We start from the raw sequence: 21564 nt of genomic DNA, 5'->3' as shown, positions 1-21564 counted from the left end.
ACAAATGGCTCGCAATTGCAATTTTCATCGCATAGAATCATCGAAACTGGTTCGAGCTCCACGTATCAAGCTCAGGATTCCAGTTCCAAATTCGCCAACTGCGGTGAAAATGTGCGCCGAACCCACTCCATGTATGTCTTCCACTTGTTAAGATCGCCTGATGCCTCCGCACCGGGGAACGCCCTGCTCAGTTCTCGAGTGATCTTCAGAATGCCAAGGGACGCCTCCTGGGCTTTCTCCAATTCTTGCTTGACGGCATTCTCCTTTGGCTTGAAGGAAAGGACAGAGGTGTAATGCTCTGACAAAGCGTCTAGCCGCCGCTCAGTATCTTCCGGTGCGATCTTAATCAGTTTGGACGTCATGAGATTGCTGATGGCACGGATGTCCTGTTCGTCATCAATACCGGCGACAATACGGTCAAAGAGTTCGGCCATATGGGTGCGAGAGAACGAAGTGTCGAGCGAGGCATAAAGGGTTTCGTAGGCACTCTGCCAAAAATGATGTCAGTGGGGATCTATGGCAGACAATAAGAGATACTGACCTTTCGTAAATCGAGTCCATCATCCACTTTGTGTTTGAATGGACCCATTTGCACCTCTCGAATGAGCTCTGGCTTGATTTTGGTGTCACCAAGGACGGCCGGCAGCAGCTCGTCCAGGTGAGGGAGCAGAAGATCCATCTTATTATGGATTGCAGAGTTGAGGGTGGTCAACGCAAGCCGGTGGTTGCCCAGATCGCTGTCGTTGAGCATGTTGGTTAAAAGGGGCACCATCAAGGGTCGCAGCACATCGTTGTAAGCATCAGTCGAATCAGCAAGCGTGTAGCGGAATGCCGAAATCACCACGCCACGAACAGCTGGGTCGGCATTGGCCAGGTATTCCTACGGGCAGGGAGTTAGTATTGAAAACGTAGAAGAATGAGCACGACTTACTTGGAAGTGGGGAATGTAAGCAACGGGGTCAAGGAGTGCCAAGCGGCCGACACATTCAGCCCCGACAGCGCGGTTGTCTTCCTCTTCAGAGACGACAAGGAGTGCGTGCCACAATTTGTGAGCAGATGGTGCAAGATCCGGACGTACGACCTCCGGATGCTGGAGTAATTCTCGTACCGAATGGAGAAGCAGATAGCTTTGAGGATTTGATTTTTCCAACCCATTCAAGATGATTGGGAGATAGGCTTTGACGCTACCTGCGGCTGCGTTTCCGAGAGCAGTGGCGGCAGCCAAGCGCACATGATCTGACTGGGATTCGAAATGGGGAATGAATAGACTCGGGGTCAGCGAGCACTCGGGTCCCATTCGCAGGCCGATTTCGCCTAGGATAGCAAGGGCAAGGCACTTTCGGCTATCATCCCGTGCAGTCCTGAGTTCTGTCGAGAAATCTTCCATTGTGACGCCGAGATTCGGTCCACCGTGGACCAGAAGGGTACCAACGGCTCTTCCGACCACTGATGAGTCCCCTGTAATTCCCACATCACGAAGGAGATTCTGCATCAAACTAGCACCCGCACCTTCTTCGCCAATAACCTTGACCAGAAGCAGCAATGCTTTGAGAACAGTTCCGACTAGTGGTTTGGTCACGATTGAGCAGATAGAAGAGATCAGACCGCTGTTCACCATTAGCTTTCCGTTGCCAGGGACAAGTTTGGCAATGATGATCAGAGTAGGCGTAAGGGTGTGGAAATCAGCTGCAGCGAGAAGAGGCAAGGCAGCATTCTCAAGTGCTGTGATCGTCTCAGGGGTGAGGTGAGATCTTATGTTGGAATTCATGGAAAGACTGCGGAGAGTTTCCAGACACGCGCCTCTCAAGGCACGATCGGACTTGCGCAAGTTCGACCCTAGCTCAAGGGCGACATTGTTGACCCAATCACTAGAAACATCCTGCTTGCGACTGGCGAGAACGACGACGTCGTCAATCGCACGAACCGCGGACAAACGAGTTGTCTCGTTCTTCACCCGGTCGACCAAAACAGCCAGACCATTAGATCTCCTCTCGGATGAAAGGAACTCTAAGCCCAGCTCCCCTGACGTACGTGCGAGAATCACACCGAACACATGAATTGCCCGTTGGCGGACTTCGAGATCGGCACTTGTGTCGGTGATTCGAGAGTGGACAACATCATAGAGCTTCTGCAGCTGCAGAACAACATCGGAAGGGTTAGCAGATACGCGTGGCGGTGTGATAGCTTTCACAATCTGCTCCACAGCGCCTAAAGCCTCACTGCTGACTTTGTAGTTGCGGTCGTTGACGGCTGCGACCACGCCAGGTACCAGGGCAATCAGGAATGGCAATAGCGCGTCAGACAGATGGGTCTCGGCGATGACTGCAATGAGACCCAGGGTTTCAATTTGGAGGGTACCAGCGCTGACAGCAGCCCCAGTATGAGCCGCTGTGCTCCCTGAGAGAGATGATGTCTTGAGGGCATCCACAATGAGGTCTTCAATTTGTTGGAGATGGTCTGCGAGACCACCATAACGAACCAACGAAAGGCTTTTGAGGAGAATAATGGCAGCCTGTTTGAGAGGGATCGAAGCCTGCTTCCAAACCTTCACAAGGTTCTGTACAATTAAAGGTACGGAGCGAGCCAGATCAGCCTGGGAACCAGACTTGGGGGACGATGGCACAGCAGGAGAATCCATTGCTGACGAGGTTCCAGCACTCGGCTCAAAGTCAATCATTGACGCATCACTATCTTGGCGTCTGCGCTTGCGAGAATTCTTCGAGCCACCCACGGCCTCTAAGAAGTCATTGGATGTGACGATCATGGAGCCCTCGCCGGTTTTACGGACAAGCGCCGTCAATGTGGACACCACCTCAAGTTTCACACTCTCTTCTCTTTCTCTGCTAATTTGGGAGATCAGAGCTGGGGCAATTTGCTGAAACAGGGCTGAGGCGTCCGAAGCGCGACCGAGTCCGTAGGTAGAGATGACGGTGTAGAGAAGCTTGGCAGCACACCGGCGTACCTTCCAGCTCATGTCGTCGATATCACTGTAGCCACCTTCTTCTTCAAAGTCCCCGAATTCGTCGTCCTCCAGGTCAGGCTCCTCCGTGGCATCATCCCCACCCTCATCGTCCTGTGTGCCTCCCATCTCCTCATCGTCCTCCACTTCGGCGACGTTTGGATCATATTTCAAAAAGCGGAGAGCTGATCGGGTGGTGTTCGTTAGGTACGGTTGCATCTGTTTGTTGCAGGAGCTGATCAAGGCCTCGAGCGTGACCAAGGCGGTCTCGCGGAGCTCATCCACCTGGGGGTCATGTTCGTCGTCGTCTGAGTAAGACGACATCGTTATGATAGAATCACAGGAGAGCGTGAATTAAAGAAAGTGAAATCGCGGTTGACTCTGCGGACACACGCGCTGGAGATATGGTGTTGGGAGACACCGTCACGGGCCTGGAGTCGCAAGCAAGCTAGCTGCCCCGCGCTAGTCCCGATTTAGCAATAAACTCACGTGCGCGACCTCTACTGCAAAAAGTCGAGCAGATCAAGTGAGGGTTGGGCGCGTTGTTTGGAGGCTAGAAGAGCTTGAAGACCACCTTGCTTCCTTGCCTTGGCTCTCTTCTTGCTGCTCTGATTGTCACCTGCCTTGGGATCTGTTGAGGCCTGGCTCGCACCTTCCACCTCAACACCTACTGTAGTTGACCCTCGAGTAGACGTAACCGTAGCTCTAGACGAAGGTCCCGAGATAGGTTTCTTTGAATTCCTTCGAGGCAGTACTGTCCGCTGGCTGCAGCGTAAGCACTTGTACACTGTAGCACCCGTAGATGCCGATCCAGAGCTTAAGGATTTGCTTTTTCTCGGCCTGATCTCAGTAACTTTACTCCACTGGGGCTTTCTAATGCTACCACACGCTCCACAGTGATCTCTCTTCTGTGGGACATTCAATGACTTGGACTCCTCGTGGAGAAGCCGAGTGTGCACTGCTAGCAGATGAGCCGATGTCGATGAGCCGATGGGGACAGCCGAGGCAGCCTGAATGAGAAAGGAATCAATGTGAGACATTGCGCGATATTGTCTAATTGAGAGAAAAAGATTTCTCAATAGAAATCAAAACAATTGGCAATTCAAGAACAAAGGAAATCGGGGACAAAGAAAAGAACAAAGAACCTTGGAAGACAAAGAAAAGACAATCGCTCGTTTGGCTATTCAGAGATTTGCCGCGCGGGAGCTTAAAGCCCAGCTCCACCCGCGGCTTCTTCCCATCTACATCTCTCTGCTATTTTCATCTCCTACTCTTCTCTTGTTTACTACCTTTTTATTTCCTGCTCGGCTTTGTAACAGGGCTTTTCTTTCATATTTCTTTCCTGACAGTGTCAATCCGAGGCTTGTCTTTCTTTCTTTTCCGTGCTATCAAAATCCAACAGCTCAGTCGGATTCGTCCACAATGGCGCCGGTACGCATTGCCGTGGAGGGCTGCGTAAGTAACATTGCATGAATGGATACACTTCATTTGATATCCCACTTCACAGCTGGTTGCTAACCATCTTATATAGGGCCATGGCAGTCTGAATGACATCTATGAGACTGTAGATCGCAAAGCCGCTGAGAAAGGCTGGGACTCTGTTGATCTTGTTATCATCGGCGGAGATTTCCAGGTGGGCTCATTGTCATGTCCCATCACACAAAAAGCTCAATGCTGACTCTGACCAAACCAGGCTCTACGTAATGCCAATGATGCGACTTGTCTCTCTGTCCCCGACAAGTTCAAGCAAATCGGCGATTTTCACGAGTACTACAGTGGCGATCGTACTGCTCCCTATTTGACACTGTTCATTGGGGGCAATCATGAGGCGAGTAATCATCTTTCTGAGCTCTACTATGGCGGTTGGGTGGCCCCCAACATCTACTTCATGGGTGCCGCGAACATCGTTCGCTTTGGACCTCTCCGAATCTCGGGAATGTCGGGCATCTGGAAGGGCTACGACTACCGGAAGCCCCACTACGAACGCTTGCCCTACAACAGAGATGATGTTTCTTCCATCTACCATATCCGGGAGCTGGATGTCCGCAAGTTGCTGCAAGTACGCACCCAGATCGACATCGGCCTGTCCCATGATTGGCCCAAGGGGGTCGAGAAACATGGAGATTACGGAACCCTGTTTCGCAAGAAGTCAGGCTTCAAAGCCGATTCCGACTCAGGAAAGCTCGGAAGTGTCGCTGCACGTGAAGCCCTCAATCATCTGCGCCCTGCCTATTGGCTTTCGGCCCATCTTCATGTTCGATTCACTGCAAAGGTGCCCCATAGCCCACCTGCGGAGGCCAAGGAATTGAGTCCCAACGGTCCTCGTGTCGCTGTCGACACTGACCATACCCCTCCACTTCCCCGAAGTAACATCGACACCAGCGCCCTTGCTGGTCATCAATTGCTTGGTACTGCCACTGGAACTGAACAGGATCGTATCAAGGCTTGGAATGACTTCGGAGTCCACGCCCGACGGGCTGAGAAAGAGAAACGCGACCAGGATGAATTCATGCGTATGATCAGAGCGAGAAACCCGCAACCTCCGCGGAACATTACCTTCGAGGAAACTGTCAAGATTGGCGGCGGTCCCATTCAGAAGTTCATACGTGGCCCCGACGGAAAAAGAATTGAGTCGGCGGCAGTCGATGGTGAGAAGGTCGAGAGCACCGACACAGTCAGTCAGGAAGACAGCATTCTAAATGCGTCTTCCGAGGAGGTGGCCACCGAGGGATATCCGTCGTCGGTTGAGACGGCAAGAGAGGTCAAGGCGACTAGGAACGTGAAGGCCGAGAACGATGTCGCCGACAATACTGACAAGATCAGTATTTCAACCAGCCCTAGCAGCGTGGCAAGTGTCAAGTCTCCCCCGGCTGAGGAGGCTCTTCCAAAGGCCGACATCTCTCTTAATTGGGCTCATGATCGCTCTACTGATTCCTGGTGGACCGATGGTGCCGATGATCGAATTGGGGAAGTGGAGGCTGAACTCCCGAGCAGCCTTGCACAGTCTTCTCAACCCAAGGCTACCCAAAATCGCACGGATTTCGAGCGTCTTCCACCTCCTGATGAGATCAAGAACGAGATCACCCAGTTCCTGACCTTGGACAAGCCTCACAATCACGATGACTTTGTTGAGCTGCTGGAGATTGAGCCAATCTCCAAGCAGGATCATGCCGCGGTGGAGTCTCCCCTTCGACTGAAGTACGACCAGGAGTGGCTGGCAATCACTCGTGCATTTGCCGATGAGCTCGAGTTTGGTGGAGACCCGAAAGGAAGTGTCCCTGCCCATAAGGGACATGAATACTACCAGCAACGGATTGCCGAAGAAGAGAAATGGGTAGTCGAGAACGTTGTGGAAGCTGGGCTGTTGAACATCCCCACTGACTTCGTCACGACCGCACCCGTGTATGATCCTTGGGTCTCGATTGACACACGTGACCAACCAAAGGAGTACACCAACCCTCAGACCTCTGCCTTCTGCAGTCTGGTGGGTATCGAAAACAAGTTTGACATGAGTGAGGAAGACCGTCAGGCTCGCATGGAGGCCGGCCCACGCCCTGAAGGACCTCGTCAGCACTTCCAGGGCAACCGTGGTGGTCGCGGTGGACGAGGGGGCCGTGGTCGTGGTCGTGGTCGTGGCGGACGTGGTCCTGGGCGCGGTGCCTACGGTGGTCGTGGTGGCCGTGGCAGCTCAGGTCCCTCGGGCCAGAGCGATGCCTGGTAATTGACTTGCGCTGGGCTCTCGCGCCTCAGGCGCTTTTTGCTTTTGTTGGTGGCTTGCCACTGTTGATTCCGATAACGTGGGGATGTTCGAACTGGGGAAGATATGTTTAGCTCTGCACATGTATCTACATGCAGTTATGAATCCATACAGCAGGTCTGGGTGTCCCTTATTTCCGACTTAGGTTAGTTGCAATAGTTCGCCTCTGCTTTGCACCTAGGCGCCGGCCGTATGTAGCTGGCTAGTAGGACTTTACCGTTATTTTCTCCATGCTTTCAGTCATGTGCCTCAAGTCTGTCTTCTATTTCACTCGCCGGTATCTCTCCCCAACTTATGATATATGTCTTCTCTAGTCTGTAGTCTTCCCTTGCTTGCTGGCTGAAATGAAGTTCGGAGCTTGACATATACACTTTCCCAGAGAGTGACATTTGTAAGATACATATGTTTCCAACCTTGGAAGGTTGTACATCCATATCTCTTTGGGTTTTATTGTTTATTAGAGGATATATTTTGCGGGAGATAAAAGAGACTGAAAGAAGCCGATATGACATATGTTCCTCGAGACAGCTAGTGTGCTGTAACAATAAAATGTATAACCCCTACAGCCGTTTGCTTGGTCACCAGTCAATGGAGGAGATCCGGCCTGATCAAGTTGGCCAACAATCTTTCAAGTTTTGTTTTGAAAAACGCGTAGAGAGGTAAAAGTTCGTTAGCCATGCCACTTATAAACAGCTAACAGTATTCAGCTTCGATTGGTTTGTCGTAATCTTGTAAGGTGCAGGTGAAGACCAATGCGTATAGAGCGGACCAGCTAAATCACTGACAGCATATATTCCTAAATCATTTCTTAACATCAACCGCAGGATATAAGGAGGGAAATATAGTGGATTCTATGGAATGAAACAAAAAAGGATGTGCATCATCCGTGAATCGAACACGGGCCTCGTCGATGGCAACGACGAATTCTACCACTAGACCAATGATGCTGGAGGACCAGGTGAATCAGAGAGCTGATTCGTTGGTGATATTTGCTATTCCCTTGTTGGTTATTTGAGGGGATCTGTGCGGCTGCCGGATGTCCAGCATAACCAGCCTTTCCACCCGTGGACATATTATATCTTATTTGACAGACGTTCAATATTGGTTTACGGGAAATGGTATCTATTGGACAAATTTAACTAGCACTTGGCTTCATTCAATCTCCTCGATGCGCGGACGTCCAGTGTTCTCCCCTGCCATAGGGTCAATCTGTAGACCGGCGATTCTGTCGCCCAGTCCAAATTGGGGAGTGAAGGCATCTTGATCATCCTGGGCACCAATGCCCCACATCAAAGACTTCTCCGACCAAGCCTCCAAACTCTCGATCAAAGCACGTAGATTTCCACGGGCGAGCCCGTCCTCCTCACTACCCTCGACGAAGCGGAGCGTGCGTAACATAACAGGTATATTACCAATAGTAGACTGTCCCTGCATATTGGAACCGGAGTCGTCTAAAAGCGAAAAGCCGAACCCGATGTCCTTGTTTCCGCGTCTCTCCCGCGCTGTCTCGAGAGCTTTGAGGATGTCCAAGATCAGAACAATACTCGCCCGGCGGAGGATGGCACTCTCCGGTTCCCTCTCGAGAGTTAGGGTAGCAAGCGCGAGTTCGACAGCAGAAGAAAGAATGGCAGGGCCAAGACCGAGGATGTTGACGTTGATGGCCGATCCAAGGATGGAAATGGCGGATGCTCGGATGCGAAGGTCATCAGGGGCATCATCTCCTGATGCACCGGCAGCCCATGCAGCGACCACGTTTGTAGCGTACGCTGATTGCTCTGGGGATTCGTCGTCCGAATGAAGTTCTGTGAGGTCAAGTTCGGAAGCAGCCTTAGCTACTCCAGATGAAATGGACCAGCCTTCAGGCAAGGCCGGTTCTTTTTCCTTGCGCTGTGCACGTTCTTGTTCCCGCCTCTCCTTGGCAAGTTGCTTTCTGCGGGCTTTTTGTGCTTGTTGCTTGTTGCCACGCCGTCCGGCGACGGCAACCATACCCTCGCCAAGAATTTTGGCGGTCTCACCGGCCAGCGCGTCTCCCAATTCCTGGACTGTGCGCAGGAGAGTCTCGCCAATCTTGAGTCTTTCGTCCAATCCTCGTTGTTCACGTCTATCTGCGTACTCCTCGACCACGGTTTTTATCGTGGTCCGTGGATGACGTGATGCTAGTGTACCGACTACCTTGATTGCACCGAGGTACGTGTATTCCTCGGTGGCGGCGGTCTTAGATGTGTCGGTGATGAGTGAGAGTAGGAGTGTGAGGGTTGACCCCACATCAAGAACAGGGGACGAGTTCAGGATGAGGTTCGAGATCAGCGATAGGCCCTCGGCCTGTACGGGTGGTAGGTCTGAGTTGAGATTTGAAAGTGCTTGGCGGTGCGTGTCAAGGTCCTGAATATGAGCTGGTACTGCCTTGACAGTGGTTTCGTCTGCAGCGGCAAGCTGAATCTCTAGCAACATAGACGAGGTCGTTGCTGGTTTGGAGAGGGTAGAAGGGAGAAACGGGATGAGTTGATCGATGTCCTTTTTCAGAGATCCAAGGAGGGGTTGAATTTCAGCAGTGGGAGAAAACTCGGCAGATGCAAGCAGTGTAGACATCAAACTGAACGCTGTTGAGACGGACTCAGAAGAGTCGTTTTCTAATTCTTCCCTGTCTTTGTCTTTCGGCTCCACAATATTGGCTAAAGACGACAGCGACACCTTGCTATGTACTTTGCCTTGCCTTGCCGTTCCGTGCGCACTAAGCCTATGTAGCTCCCCATCAATGACTTGCTTGATGAGCTCTAAAACTCGGAGCGGGCGTCGAGTCAGCGCTTCTTTGAAGTTGTCAAGTAGCTTTTCCGCAACCTTGGCACTGACAAGCTTCTGAATGATGTTGTCACCTTCCCCGACGGGGCCCCCGTTCAGTGTATCGCGAGGGACTGAAGAACCTTGGGGCTGTACTAGCCAGTTTTGACTGACATAAAGGAAGATATCACTGGTTCGTTCCTCGCTGCTGGGATCGGAGCCAATGAGACTGACAAAGAGTTCAGCTCGTGATTGGAGGGAATCGATCAGCCGCACCAGATTTGAGTGCTCGTTTGCTTCCTCGCTTCGCTTCTGCAGCACAACTCCAGCGTCGGAGTCTTTATTGTATGTCCACGTCGCGCCTCCATCCCAAAGAAGATTATCAACCAGCTTTTTGAGGGGTTGCACTCCGACGGAGATACCAAAATAGGTTTGGAGTAGGGGAAAGACCCTGTCATGGAATGAGGTCCGCTCTTCCTCCTGAGAGAAACAAATCAACCCCCACAGTGGAAGAAGAATCGGATACACGATTCGTTTCACGAGACCTGGGTTTGGATGCTGTAACGTCAGACACCTTAGTCTGTCAAGAGCCAGGTCCACTGTGGCGCCATCCACCAAGACCTTAGATGCGGGATCTGCTTGCGGGGGCTGTGGCATGGAGCCTTCGATATCGGTGAAGCGGCTGATCCATCGCCTCGATTTAGCATCGAGGTTCGCGGTAAGTGCATTGAATATCGGCTCCACAAAGATGGAGTGACCAACAGTACCAGGAGCGCCATAAGCACGTTTCCCCAAAATTCCGTTACCGACGACGTATGACGCAGTTTTCCTCAGATCTGGATCATCGCCGTCTATTAATGCCAGCAGTTGGGGAGCAATTGTCTCAAAATAGACAGTTGGATCGACATCAGATGGCACAGAAGAAAGGAGCCGTGAGATCTGCATGATAGCCTGGACAGTCAGACGAGGGCCGTTTAATTGTTCTTGTGCTTCCTGGCCTAACGTTGGGGAAAACTGTGAAGCAATGAACATGATTGTTTGCACTACTCCGCCGGGCCGTAGCGGAACTTGCGATATCTGACTGGAGATTGTTGATTTGAACCACTGCGCAGTATCCGACTGAAGGAATGCGGACAATGTGGGCAGCAAGACGGTTGTTGGGGTACTGTAGGCCGTTAATATTACCTAAAAATAGCAAATTCAATGAGAACGTACTCGTCGAGTATCTTGACCAATGTTTTCTGATATCTGTTCCGCTCAGATAATGCCGTGGAATTTGGATTGAAGGCTAGATCGGATGTGCCACTGATTATGTCACTCAATATACGACCACGAATGATCGGCTGGAGACTTGGTCTCGGGTCGAAGAGAACGTCAACCAAAACGTCGATTATACGGCGCAAAAGAGGCTCGTCGTGAGGTACACTGCTAGCAACAACTTGAGCCTGCTTTGCAATTACGCCGGCCGGCAATACCGAGATCACCCGCTGCTGTAGGGGGATCCCAACGCTAGATGATAGAGAAGGATATATTCCTTCTAGGGAAATTAGGTCCAGCAACGCATGTAGGATGCGACGGCGCTTGGCATCTTCAGCTGGGGAGTCAACCTCCCCACATAATCGAAGGGACCCATATTGGTCCTCGGGCGATACAAACGAGTTGTGGATACTGGTCAAGATATCCAAAGCCCTATTGATCACCGTTGGTCTCGAAGCATCATCACCAGCAACATCATGCCCTGAATTCTGACTGAGGATCTGCAGCAGAGATCTCCCTTGCGTCTTCTGTATTTCCTCTTGAAGATAGTCAGCGCCAGAGATATGAATGTAACTTGACATCTAAACGGGCATACCTCGGTCGAGGACTGGGGTCAGAAAGTTCTGAGCAATGCCGAACGCTTCGCAAACTTGCTGTGGACCTCCCATCATAAATGACTTGAGGATCCTATCATGCCGAATTCATGCCAATGAGGATATTGGCCTCATCAACTTTGTCAGGTCCAGGAAGTGAATGAATAATCACGAACAATTGCGGTCTTGGCGCTTGTGTCTGATTATGTCATAACGGGCCCGGATTATAGTCACGTGAGAGTCGGGTGAAAATCGCGTCAGTTTCGTGTCACGTCGCGCTTGCCCGCATTGAGTTGCGCCAACCCCAAAATGGTGTTGTTGTTGTCACCAACTTCGTCTACTCTATCCACTGCTCATTACGCACCCTTTCTACAGACAACTCAAACTGCCATGGCCAGTTTTTTAACCACTCCAAATCTTGCTTGTTTTACGGCATTCATTGGACCCAATTTCTGTTCAGACCTGCCGGAGTTCCACCGCGACCGTTTCCTAAGTGTGGAGCCACTCGAGTCTCTTGCCTTCCAAGGCACACATGTACAGATCAACCCCCTCAGTTCTCCATTTCGTCTGCTGCCTTCAATGGTGAACCGTCACGTATGTCTCGCCCTCGGCGACTCAAATTGTTTCGGTGCAGAAGACATGGGAGTCAAGCCCTAAGCCTACTCCTCGGTTCAATGTCCTCACGGGCACAGTTTCACGGATTGCGTATGCCGGATAATACGATTAGCTGAAACAGACTGTGATGGTCCGAATAAGTGAAAGATATCCGACTTGGCCAGAGCTTTCGAGCACAAAAGACGGTTTACTATGCGTTATCCAAATGGAGACCGCGTCGGTTTACCTATGCTGGACGCTGCATACCGGTCACAAACGGATGGTTGCCATATGCCTCGGATATCAGTTCAGCGAGAAGAGAACGCGGGTGAAGCATGTCGGGTACTTCGGTATCAGATTTCACCTTTAGGAGCAATCACGGCAGCGCGACCAGATGGCGATTGAATGCGACATTTAAGTCTCGAATACCCTAGGACATCAAATTGATTGGCTGAGAGATTTCGCGCCTAGAACACAGCAGTATCCTTACACACAGTCATAGTCTCAGCATATCCAAAGGATCCACTCGCCGGAATCAACATTCCTCTCCCTAAAAATTGCCCAGGCATTTTCACAGTTGAAGTTGTCGCGAGGTTCTTTGGTTATGCTGCCCTATGATTCTTCAATGTTGGTCTCAGGAGAACATAGAAGATTGCGAACTGTTGTCTCGTTCCGGATGGCAAAAGATTTCCCCCAAGCGATTTGGTGTTTTCGAACTTATTCGCCTGTATTCTCTCGTCAATTCTGCTAGCACCAACTGTCTGCTCCTGCGCATGTTTCCTATTCCAGGATCCCTGGGGATCTTGCCCCTGCGTTCCAACTTTTTGGGTTCTGTTATTCCTACGCCTCACAGGCGGCTAGGCACCTCGTGTCACGGCACCCGCCACCGACTCGACTTTGTCAGAAGATCCCGGCCGACCGTGTTAACCACCTCTTCGCAAAGTAGTTTGTGAATAGATCGATGGGCGCCGACTTCAACAATGACTTCCATCATTGTTCCTTCCCTTGGGAAGAAGGAAGCGATTTTTCCGGATGTTGTTTGTGCGCTTCACAACATGCCCTCCTGCAAGATCCTCGGGTCAACCGGGAGAGGAAACAAAAACCTGTCCCAAAGGGTACTGTATCACACACGGGAGACTCGGCTTCATGCTCATGCGATGGTGTCGGTGAGACAATGGCGAGTTGACTGGTATTGCGGAGATGGATGGCCGTTTAGCAGATTCGGTTGAGCTTACTGTGTCTCGGCCAAGTTGGGCTTGGCTTTGTGAAGGTTGCGTGGGCTTTTGTGGGTTCGAGGGATCTGTTCATCGGTTGTCGTCTGTTCCTAGACATTCCTCAACTCCTGTTTGCGCCTGCATTTGATACTCGCCCTCTTGTTTCTCGAATGATCGCAATTGTTCTGGTCGGAGAAATGTGCGATTTCTATCGTTCGAACGCTTTGACGTATCAGCCCATTTCTAGTTGGCATAGGGGCGATGTCCTTAGTCGGTTCTAACGTGTATGCGTCGTGCAGTGGGTGTTGTGGGACCTCTCCCGAGTGAGGATCAAAGCTTTGGCTTGTCTACGATGCTTGTCTGCTGCTACGCGTTCCCGGTTAAGGCTCGTCCCTAGTGTCTGATTGGAGTGAACTGTAAAGCGACGAATGTGAAATCGGGCGATCTCTGTACCGCTGAGGAGCCGTTGTATTGTCACCGGGACTTGGGCGTTGCGTCAAACAATGGTTCTTTACACGGGAGCAGAATGTTCTGGCCAGGCGACAGCCGGTGGACTGCCGTTTCTACCGCCTTGGTGGTGGAAACGGCCACATTTTTTCTTATAAGTACCCCCCAACCCTATCTCAAGATGATGCTAACTACATTTGCAGATCATGTCGTTTGAGTGGATATAATGGGAGATCCAACAAAAGGAGACCGGGACAGTGAACACAAGTGGGTTAGCTAGATTCATGCACAATGCACGTACGTTGTCCATGAAGATCTGCAGTCATGCACCTATGTCGTAGCCATCTATGTAGATCACGACAGCGATCCACCTCACTGCCCATGAAAGGCGGTGACATGTGGCAGAAATTCATTACCTCATCCCACTCTTTGTCAGCAACCCCCACCTGCCCCGCGCAGAACAGGGAGGAATGTTCCTGTGGCTCCGATAATTTTTTTTGCGATAAGAAACTCTTGCTTTAGACTCACTTCAATACGGTGTCCCCCCGCATCTTCCTCTTTACACATCGTTGGTGGATATCGGAGTTACATCCTTCCTTATCTCTCATTAATTTTCTTCTTGCATTTCTCATACGATGGTCAGCAAAGCCGACAATGATGCCCTCGAGGCACAGTTTGAGTCGCAATTCCAAAAGCCCGGCGATCTTGTGGAGCGTGACGAGGACACTGGCGCGATGGCAATAGAGTCACTTTGCATGAACTGCCATGAGCAAGGGTTCGTTTCTCATATTCAATTCTTATGTTTTGCATGTCGCTAACTTTCACTCCAACCAGAATGACGCGCTTGCTTTTGCTCCGAGTCCCTTACTTCAGGGACGTCATCCTTGAGAGTTTCGAATGTGAACATTGTCACTTCAAAAACAACACGATTAAATCGGCCGGCCAGATCCAGGAGCGAGGAACTGTCTACACTTTGAGGGTCGAGAATGAGCAGGATCTTCAGGTACGTACCTGCAGCTATAGTGAATTTCCTACTGCTAAAGCTAACTGAATATTTTAGCGCCAAGTCATCCGGAGTGATGTTTCAAGTTTCAAACTTACCACCAAGCTCGGCAACGAGATTGAAGTCCCGAAGGGAACCGGCCAGCTGACCAATGTGGAAGGCAGTACGTGAAGCCTCATGCTATATAGATCGATTTCAAAACGCTAACTTCCTTATTTCTAGTGGTTCAACTCATTCATGAGAATTTGGCGGGAGAGCAAGATCTCCGTAAGGAGCAAGCCCCTGAGCTTCACGATGCCCTTGTGCCTATCATCGCCAGTCTTGAGAAGATCATGACACGCGAGGACGCTTTCCCCTTCACCGTCTCCGTGGATGACCTCACTGGAAACTCGTGGATTGCGCCTAACAGCACTGATCGTGGCAACAAGTACAAGCGTCATGAATACCCGCGTACCCGCGAACAGAATGAGGAGTTGGGAATTTCCGCTGATGCCAACGCTGTCAGCCAAGAAGACACAGCTCAGTTCGATTCCGGCAACCCAGAGGATCTCGATATCGTTGATGGCCAGGTCTACAGCATTCCTGCGGAGTGTCCCGGTTGTACTAAGGAAGCCGAGGTGAACATTAAGAAAGTCAACATTCCTTACTTCAAGGAAGTTCTGCTGTTTGGTACGAACTGTGGACACTGCGGCTACAAGTCTTCTGCGATCAAGACCGGTGGCGAGGTACCCGAGAAGGGCAAGCGTATCACCCTCCAGGTGGATAACCAGGTTGATCTCTCGCGCGATATTCTCAAGAGTGATACAGCAGGACTTTACAGTCCCGAACTTGACTTGGATGTTCAGCCAGGAACGCTCGGTGGACGTTTCACCACCGTTGAAGGATTACTAGGTTCGTTTCTGTATTATTCAACTATATTGACCCAGCTAACCCTTCTTATAGTCGAGATCAGGGATCAGCTGAAGGGCGCCATTTTCGATGTCGACGATTCCACTCGCTCCGGAGGTGACAGCATGGTCTCCTCTGATAAGGACAAATGGCAACGATTCTTCAGTCGCCTCGATCAGGCTATCAACGGCGAGCTCAAATTCGCTATCACGTTGCAAGACCCGATGGCTTCGTCTTACGTCCAAGATCTTTGCAGCCCAGCTATCGACCACCAGATCACCACTGAGGAGTACACCCGCTCGGCTGAGGAGGAAGATGACCTCGGTCTGACAGACATGAAGACCGAAGGTTATGAGCAGGACCAGGCCGATGCCGCTGAGAAGGAGTAAACGAAGGGTCCATGGTCTAGATCCATTTCACGATACTGGGGATGAACTGATTCTTTTTGGGCTTGCATAACGGCGTCTGTGATATACTATTTGTTGGTGTCATTAAAATTTTGGTCAGGGATGAAGTCATAAAAGTTGCTGTGTCTACTATGTTATGCCCTAATAAATCTGTAGAACCCCGATATCCGTACTTTCTATCCATAGTCTTCGTTATTTCAGGGTCGATTCTGGTAACTGTATCCGCTAAAACGAAACCCATTTCTCGAATCTCCTTGCAAGCCCCAGGCACTTCAAGTCAACGAAACGATTCCAAACTTCAGATGCAATCACCATAACAACACCCAACACGAGCAGGGTTCCAATCCATGCTATATAAAATGGTAGAGCGTGCTTGCTCGCCTCGATAGTACCAGGATAAGACGTTCTTGCAACTGCCCACCACAGGAAGTCTCGAACTGGCCGTTTGAGAAGGAGATAGACTGTCGGGTGGACCAGGTAGAGCGGGAACGAGATTTTGCCCAAGTATTGCAATGGCCGTGAGTTAAGCGGTCTTTGAAGCAGCGCAGATTTGCTGATTGCATATATTGTGAGAACAGCTCCAACGCTCCTCCAACACCGCGGCATCATCTCAGCATTATCCCACTCAGGAGATCGAGCCACGGCCAGCCATCGGTACTCCCGTGCCAACCGGTCAGCGCCACACATGCAAAGGAAATACATCCCTAGCATGAAAGAGACTAATGTTGGGACCTGTCGGAGATGAATGTTCTCTCTGAATTTGTTCCAAGCTTTGATAATGGGCTTTGGGCTCTCGAAAGGTGAACATGAATATGATAATGCAACTTCTCCTTCTGGTTCGGACTCAGATGCGACGTGTCTTTCTGCGAGAAGAATCCCCGCGACGAAAGCAAAGAGATCCCAATGTCCCATGTAAAACCAGTACATCGCCACACCTGCCAATGCCAGATACCGAGGTTGGGGCCTCCAAAATGAGAATGTCAAGATTAACAAGTAGACAGCACACGAGCCACGAAACTCGACTGGCATAGTCCACAGTTGGTAATTTATGGTTCTCATATCCGGTCGATTGCGATCAAAATTGATATCGACTTGATGGTTGCTGATATCCAGTAGATGCACTATCCTTGACAACACGTACTGGATATGGGCCCATGGTGCCGCCAAGGGCTTTAACCCGCCTAGCCAGCCATCTGCAGGTTTCCACTGGAACGCGTTGCAAAAGTACAAAAGTTGACTGAGAAACAGTATGGCGATGGATGGTAGATAAATTCGAAAGATTCGGCGAGTCGCAGCAGAGCATAATCGGCGAAAGAACCCCGAATTACGTGCCCCAATGTCCTCTCGGCATCGCAGAAGCGGAAGAGAGATCGCATACCCCGATATCACCATGAACAAAGCCACCATCGATGGGCCATTGAAGAGAAGTCGGAAGGGCGGGAGCTGGATAAGACGATGGTTCTCTTCGGCCGGTTCATCCCAGTAGGACCTGGTCAAAAAACCCACGATACTCTTGGGTTCCGAGCTCTTGGAATGGTGTATCACTACCAAAGCCGAGGCGATGCCGCGGAGGCTATCGAGCCAAAGGATGCGCTCCATGTCCAGAATGTAATGGGTTCATAAGGAAAGAAAATCAACGAGGTGGGAAATGCCAGAGCAGAATAGTTTAGGAAGCGTGTATGGAGTAAAATTACAGAACAGTACTTTATCAGGGTATAATCGTATAACTTAGTATGAACTCAGTTTCAATACTAGTGACACTAGTAAAGAAATCGAGATGATGCAGATCGAGATCGAGTCACAGGAATTACACGTATTGCACATTTCAAGGTTGTCTCGTACTGCGTAATACAGGCAATGGGCTGGCTGAAACCCTGTAGGTCTGGGTAGGTAGGGTGCATGATACATTATATAATATATATACCAGGTAGTATATAGGGATATATAGTACATACACGCCATGAGACACATCACAACGTAGGGGAGCCCCTATAATGCAACAAAAAGCAATCACTACTCCGTCGGTCGAATAGTATTCCCCCGTGACCCCCAAATACAGCACCCCCCTGCATATCGGCGCTGAGATGTCCTCCAGAGCTGACTTACGCCTGCGCCAGGCGTTTCTGCAATAATTTCATTGGTTACATTGGATACACAATTCAGCTCCGAAGTAATCCGTACAACATACTCGTAGATGTCCTTTCACTTCCTGGTTGATCTTCACTCGGACCTGTTCGGCTTTAGATCCACACTGGGTGGATTTCACATTCGTATTCTCCAATTTGTTCCCAAGCAAAGAAATACATAGAATAAGCATTATGATTAACCATTCACTGAGATACTTCCAGTTTGTGAAAGTATCGGAATTCCCCTTCAAATGCAAGGCAACTCTATATGCATACATACTCCCCTGAAACATTTCCAAATATTCAAATCTATATCTTTCCCGACATGGTCCCCAAGCCCACAGACTCAGTCTGCGCACGAATCTGCTTCTGCCACATAGTTGTATATCGACCATGAGAAGCTAGAAGCTGCTCATGGGTCCCACTCTCTGCGACACGACCCTCGTGCAATACAACAATGTTATCAGCTGTGGTGATTGTACTTAGTCGGTGCGCAATGACTAGCACAGTCCGCCCACGCGATAAGACAGATAGTGCTTCCTGAATGTTCTGCTCCGTCTCGGAATCTAATGCGGCCGTTGCCTCGTCAAGTAGGATAATCTGAGGTTTCTTGATAATGGTTCGGGCAATGGCAACGCGCTGTTTCTCACCACCGCTAAGTCGCAATCCACGGTCTCCGACTTTGGTCTGGTAACCATCCGGGAAGGCCATGATTTTGTCGTGTACACTGGCTGCGCGACAGGCGTCGTAGACTTCCTCATCCGTGGCATCCTGGTTGGCGTATTTGAGGTTGTACATCAGTGTCTCGTTGAATAGAACTGTGTCTTGTGGGACAATGCCAATGTGTCTTCGCACGGAGTCAATTGTCAAGGTTTGGGTGTCGTGTCCGTCAATAAGAAGGCTTCCGCCGTTCGGATTGTAGAACCTATACAGCAAGCGGAAAATCGTTGATTTTCCGCCACCGGATTCTCCTACCAGAGCAGTGGTTGTACCCGGTTTACAGTCAAAGGTCAACCCGTCGAGAGCAGGTCGTCGTGTGTCGTACGAGAATTCGATGTCGTTGAATGTGATTCGGCCGTGACAGACTGCTAGCGGTGTTGCAGATGGTGCATCTACTACAGACGGCTGGACGCGGAACAGCTCGAGAAGACGCTCTGCGTTGATTAATGCAGATTGAATGTACCGGTAGAAGGTCCCGAAGATGTTCAATGGGGCCTGGAGTTGGGCCATGTAGGTGAGGAGTGTAACGAACTGGCCGACTGGACGTTGACCGCGAGCAACTTGGTAAGCACAAATGAAGCAGGTGATTAGAAGGCCAAGCATGAAGATCACATTTTGGAAAATATTCATGAGATTCTGTGCGAAGAGGGAATGCCATTCCGCACGGAGGTAGTCTGACACCGCCCCTCGATAGCGATTGAACTCGTATTCCTCTGCGTTGAAGTATTTGACTGTTTCATAGGACACGAGGGAGTCATTCCTGTATAGGTTAGTAAAGCCCGACGGGACAAAACAGAGACAAGAAACAGGAAATGGAACTTACTTGACAGCATCTTCCTGTCTAGAGGCGTTCACCATTTGGCGTCGCATGTTGGCTCTCCAAGAGGCAATTTTGACCGTTGAATAAAGGTAAAAGAATGTCATGATAGCAACAGCCAACGCGTAGTACACGTCAAATACGACGAGGAAGTATCCGATGGCGATGGCCAAATCAATGAACATCGGCAACACTTGGAATGTCACTTGCTCAAGGAAAGTGTTAATTGAGCTGCCTTTGGTGAGAGCGGAGAGAACCTCGCCCATCTTCTTACCCAGGTGGAAGTCCAGTCCTAGGTTATGAACATGCTCGAACGCAGCGGTGGACAACTCCATGTATGCATACTGGCTGACTGAAATCCACAGATTCGAACGAACTGACTCAAGGAAACCTTGACTGCCTTGAAGCCAACGGTAGACGATGTACAAACAGATAGGCATCCAGGGCACTTGCAGAGTCCCATCACTGGTGGACAACGAGTCTGCGATCACTCCCACTTGATATGGGACTAGGATATTTACCGCTCGCTGCAAAACTAATATAGCAAAGCAGACGACGACGTCCAATTGCAACCGGATGGATTTGTAGGGCCACAGATATGGAAAGAATAGGGAATAGCCACTCAGATATTCCATCCAATTGGTGGAAGGAGTTGTCAAAGGGCGTACCCACGCTTCTACTTCGGGGGTCTGTTGGCCATCGGTCAAGCCATCACTGTCATCCGAATTGGCATTGCCTCTTGAGTCTAGCAGGCTGGTCGTCTCTCCGACATTGGCATCTTCGGCGTCCTTGGAGGTGCGAAGTTTGCGGGCAGATTTGAAAATGTAGGACGCGACCAATAGCCCGAGAACAAAAATCCGCACACAGCCTGCGGAAATCTCTAGTCCCTCCCATAATGTAATTTTTTTGCGCAGCCTCCCACCAAAAGGGTCTTCGATAGTAGGTTCACGGTGGGCATGAGAATAGATTGAGACTGAAGTCGAGAGGATTGCTACCTCGAAAGGAATCGCCGAGAGCCATGGGACGAATTGCGCGATTGATGGTGCAGGGTTCGTATCAAGTAAAGAGATGAGAATGACGGTATGAGCGAAGAAAGACCCGACAACAAAGACCTGGTTTCTTGTTAGCTTTGATGTCAATTCTGGAAGTAGGAGTCTTACCACTACTGCTTGGCCACACCACCACTGCTCTGACTTTGAGATTATGGTATGGCTCATATGAATTGCAGCCTCCGCAATATAGGTCGCCAATACAAAAAGATTTAACCAAATAAACCAGCCTTTGGATTTATTCCGCGCAAGCTCGGCGGGCAAGTCCCTGGCTACTGCCATCACGATTCGGGTTCGCCTGGGCAGTGGTTTCCCACCGGGGCCATATTGGACTTTGGTATTCCGACCAGCATCTTTGGCTACCTGGGAGGAATGGACCAGAAAGACGACGAAGAGAATCGCTATCAAAACAGGAGGATATCCAAAGCGAAGGTATTGCAACAATTCATGAGCAGCGATAGCCGAATCCATGGCTACAAGCTCTCGATAATCTGAGACTCCAGATGTCAAAGTGGGCTCCAGGCAATTGAGACAGGAAGAGTGGGAATTGCCCGGGAAGGGATGTGGTCTTCACATGGGTGTGGTCTGTGAGATTGGAAGCTGAAAGTTCGCAATTGAGCTGTCGTGTGCTCACATTTCAATCGTGACGGTGCTGTCAATCAGTGGAGCCTCGGAGACTAGTATCGCCACTGTATTGGCTAGTAATTTTGCTTCCAAGATCTTGTCGCACTAACCTCGGAACTTGCGAACACTCTGTACAGATGAGATTTTCGGTATAGGAAATATTACTTGTACTTAGGTGTTGAAGTTTGGTATGAAATGTTAATAATACCTTGCTCTCCATCTCAATATTGTACATCTTGGTGCCCAATGATGTAGTTCTGTTGTACTCCGTACTCCGTACATATCAGGACCCAGCGGTTTGGCTCGCCTAACTTTATCTTTATTTTGAACA

At 50.2% G+C, this 21564-nt stretch overlaps 7 protein-coding genes across 7 annotated transcripts; 3 read left to right on the top strand and 4 right to left on the bottom strand.

Moving 5' to 3' along the window:
* Positions 1-71: 71 nt before the first annotated feature.
* canA (putative cullin binding protein CanA) lies at positions 72-3283 on the bottom strand (the record flags this gene model as incomplete). The annotated part of the gene is made up of 3 exons (XM_056706095.1): positions 72-488; positions 542-880; positions 932-3283. The coding sequence occupies 3 exons, from the start codon at positions 3281-3283 to the stop codon at positions 72-74; spliced, it is 3108 nt and encodes a 1035-aa protein (XP_056570397.1).
* A 1098-nt stretch (positions 3284-4381) lies between these two features.
* Positions 4382-6680, top strand: N7489_000339 (RNA lariat debranching enzyme; the record flags this gene model as incomplete). The annotated part of the gene is made up of 3 exons (XM_056706094.1): positions 4382-4414; positions 4491-4592; positions 4653-6680. The coding sequence occupies 3 exons, from the start codon at positions 4382-4384 to the stop codon at positions 6678-6680; spliced, it is 2163 nt and encodes a 720-aa protein (XP_056570396.1).
* Positions 6681-7868: 1188 nt separating this feature from the next.
* On the bottom strand, positions 7869-11422 carry N7489_000338 (RTP1/Tango6 family protein; the record flags this gene model as incomplete). The annotated part of the gene is made up of 3 exons (XM_056706093.1): positions 7869-10659; positions 10710-11289; positions 11347-11422. The coding sequence occupies 3 exons, from the start codon at positions 11420-11422 to the stop codon at positions 7869-7871; spliced, it is 3447 nt and encodes a 1148-aa protein (XP_056570395.1).
* Positions 11423-12918: 1496 nt separating this feature from the next.
* N7489_000337 (uncharacterized protein) lies at positions 12919-13433 on the top strand (the record flags this gene model as incomplete). The annotated part of the gene is made up of 2 exons (XM_056706092.1): positions 12919-13104; positions 13158-13433. 2 exons carry the CDS (start codon positions 12919-12921, stop codon positions 13431-13433), a joined length of 462 nt encoding a protein of 153 aa, XP_056570394.1.
* An 801-nt stretch (positions 13434-14234) lies between these two features.
* Positions 14235-15879, top strand: zpr1 (zinc finger-containing protein ZPR1; the record flags this gene model as incomplete). Its single annotated transcript, XM_056706091.1, has 5 exons — positions 14235-14374; positions 14434-14602; positions 14660-14765; positions 14825-15493; positions 15545-15879. The coding sequence occupies 5 exons, from the start codon at positions 14235-14237 to the stop codon at positions 15877-15879; spliced, it is 1419 nt and encodes a 472-aa protein (XP_056570393.1).
* A 243-nt stretch (positions 15880-16122) lies between these two features.
* On the bottom strand, positions 16123-17496 carry N7489_000335 (acyltransferase family protein; the record flags this gene model as incomplete). The annotated part of the gene is made up of 1 exon (XM_056706090.1): positions 16123-17496. One exon carries the CDS (start codon positions 17494-17496, stop codon positions 16123-16125), a length of 1374 nt encoding a protein of 457 aa, XP_056570392.1.
* An 836-nt stretch (positions 17497-18332) lies between these two features.
* Positions 18333-21080, bottom strand: N7489_000334 (uncharacterized protein; the record flags this gene model as incomplete). Its single annotated transcript, XM_056706089.1, has 3 exons — positions 18333-19503; positions 19567-20672; positions 20721-21080. The coding sequence occupies 3 exons, from the start codon at positions 21078-21080 to the stop codon at positions 18333-18335; spliced, it is 2637 nt and encodes an 878-aa protein (XP_056570391.1).
* Between the last annotated feature and the right edge of the window lie 484 nt (positions 21081-21564).

The sequence above is a fragment of the Penicillium chrysogenum genome, assembly GCF_028827035.1.
Source record: "Penicillium chrysogenum strain IBT 35668 chromosome Unknown utg000001l_segment0_segment0, whole genome shotgun sequence".
NCBI lineage: Eukaryota > Fungi > Ascomycota > Eurotiomycetes > Eurotiales > Aspergillaceae > Penicillium > Penicillium chrysogenum.
This window is presented reverse-complemented; position numbering and strand designations above follow the sequence as displayed.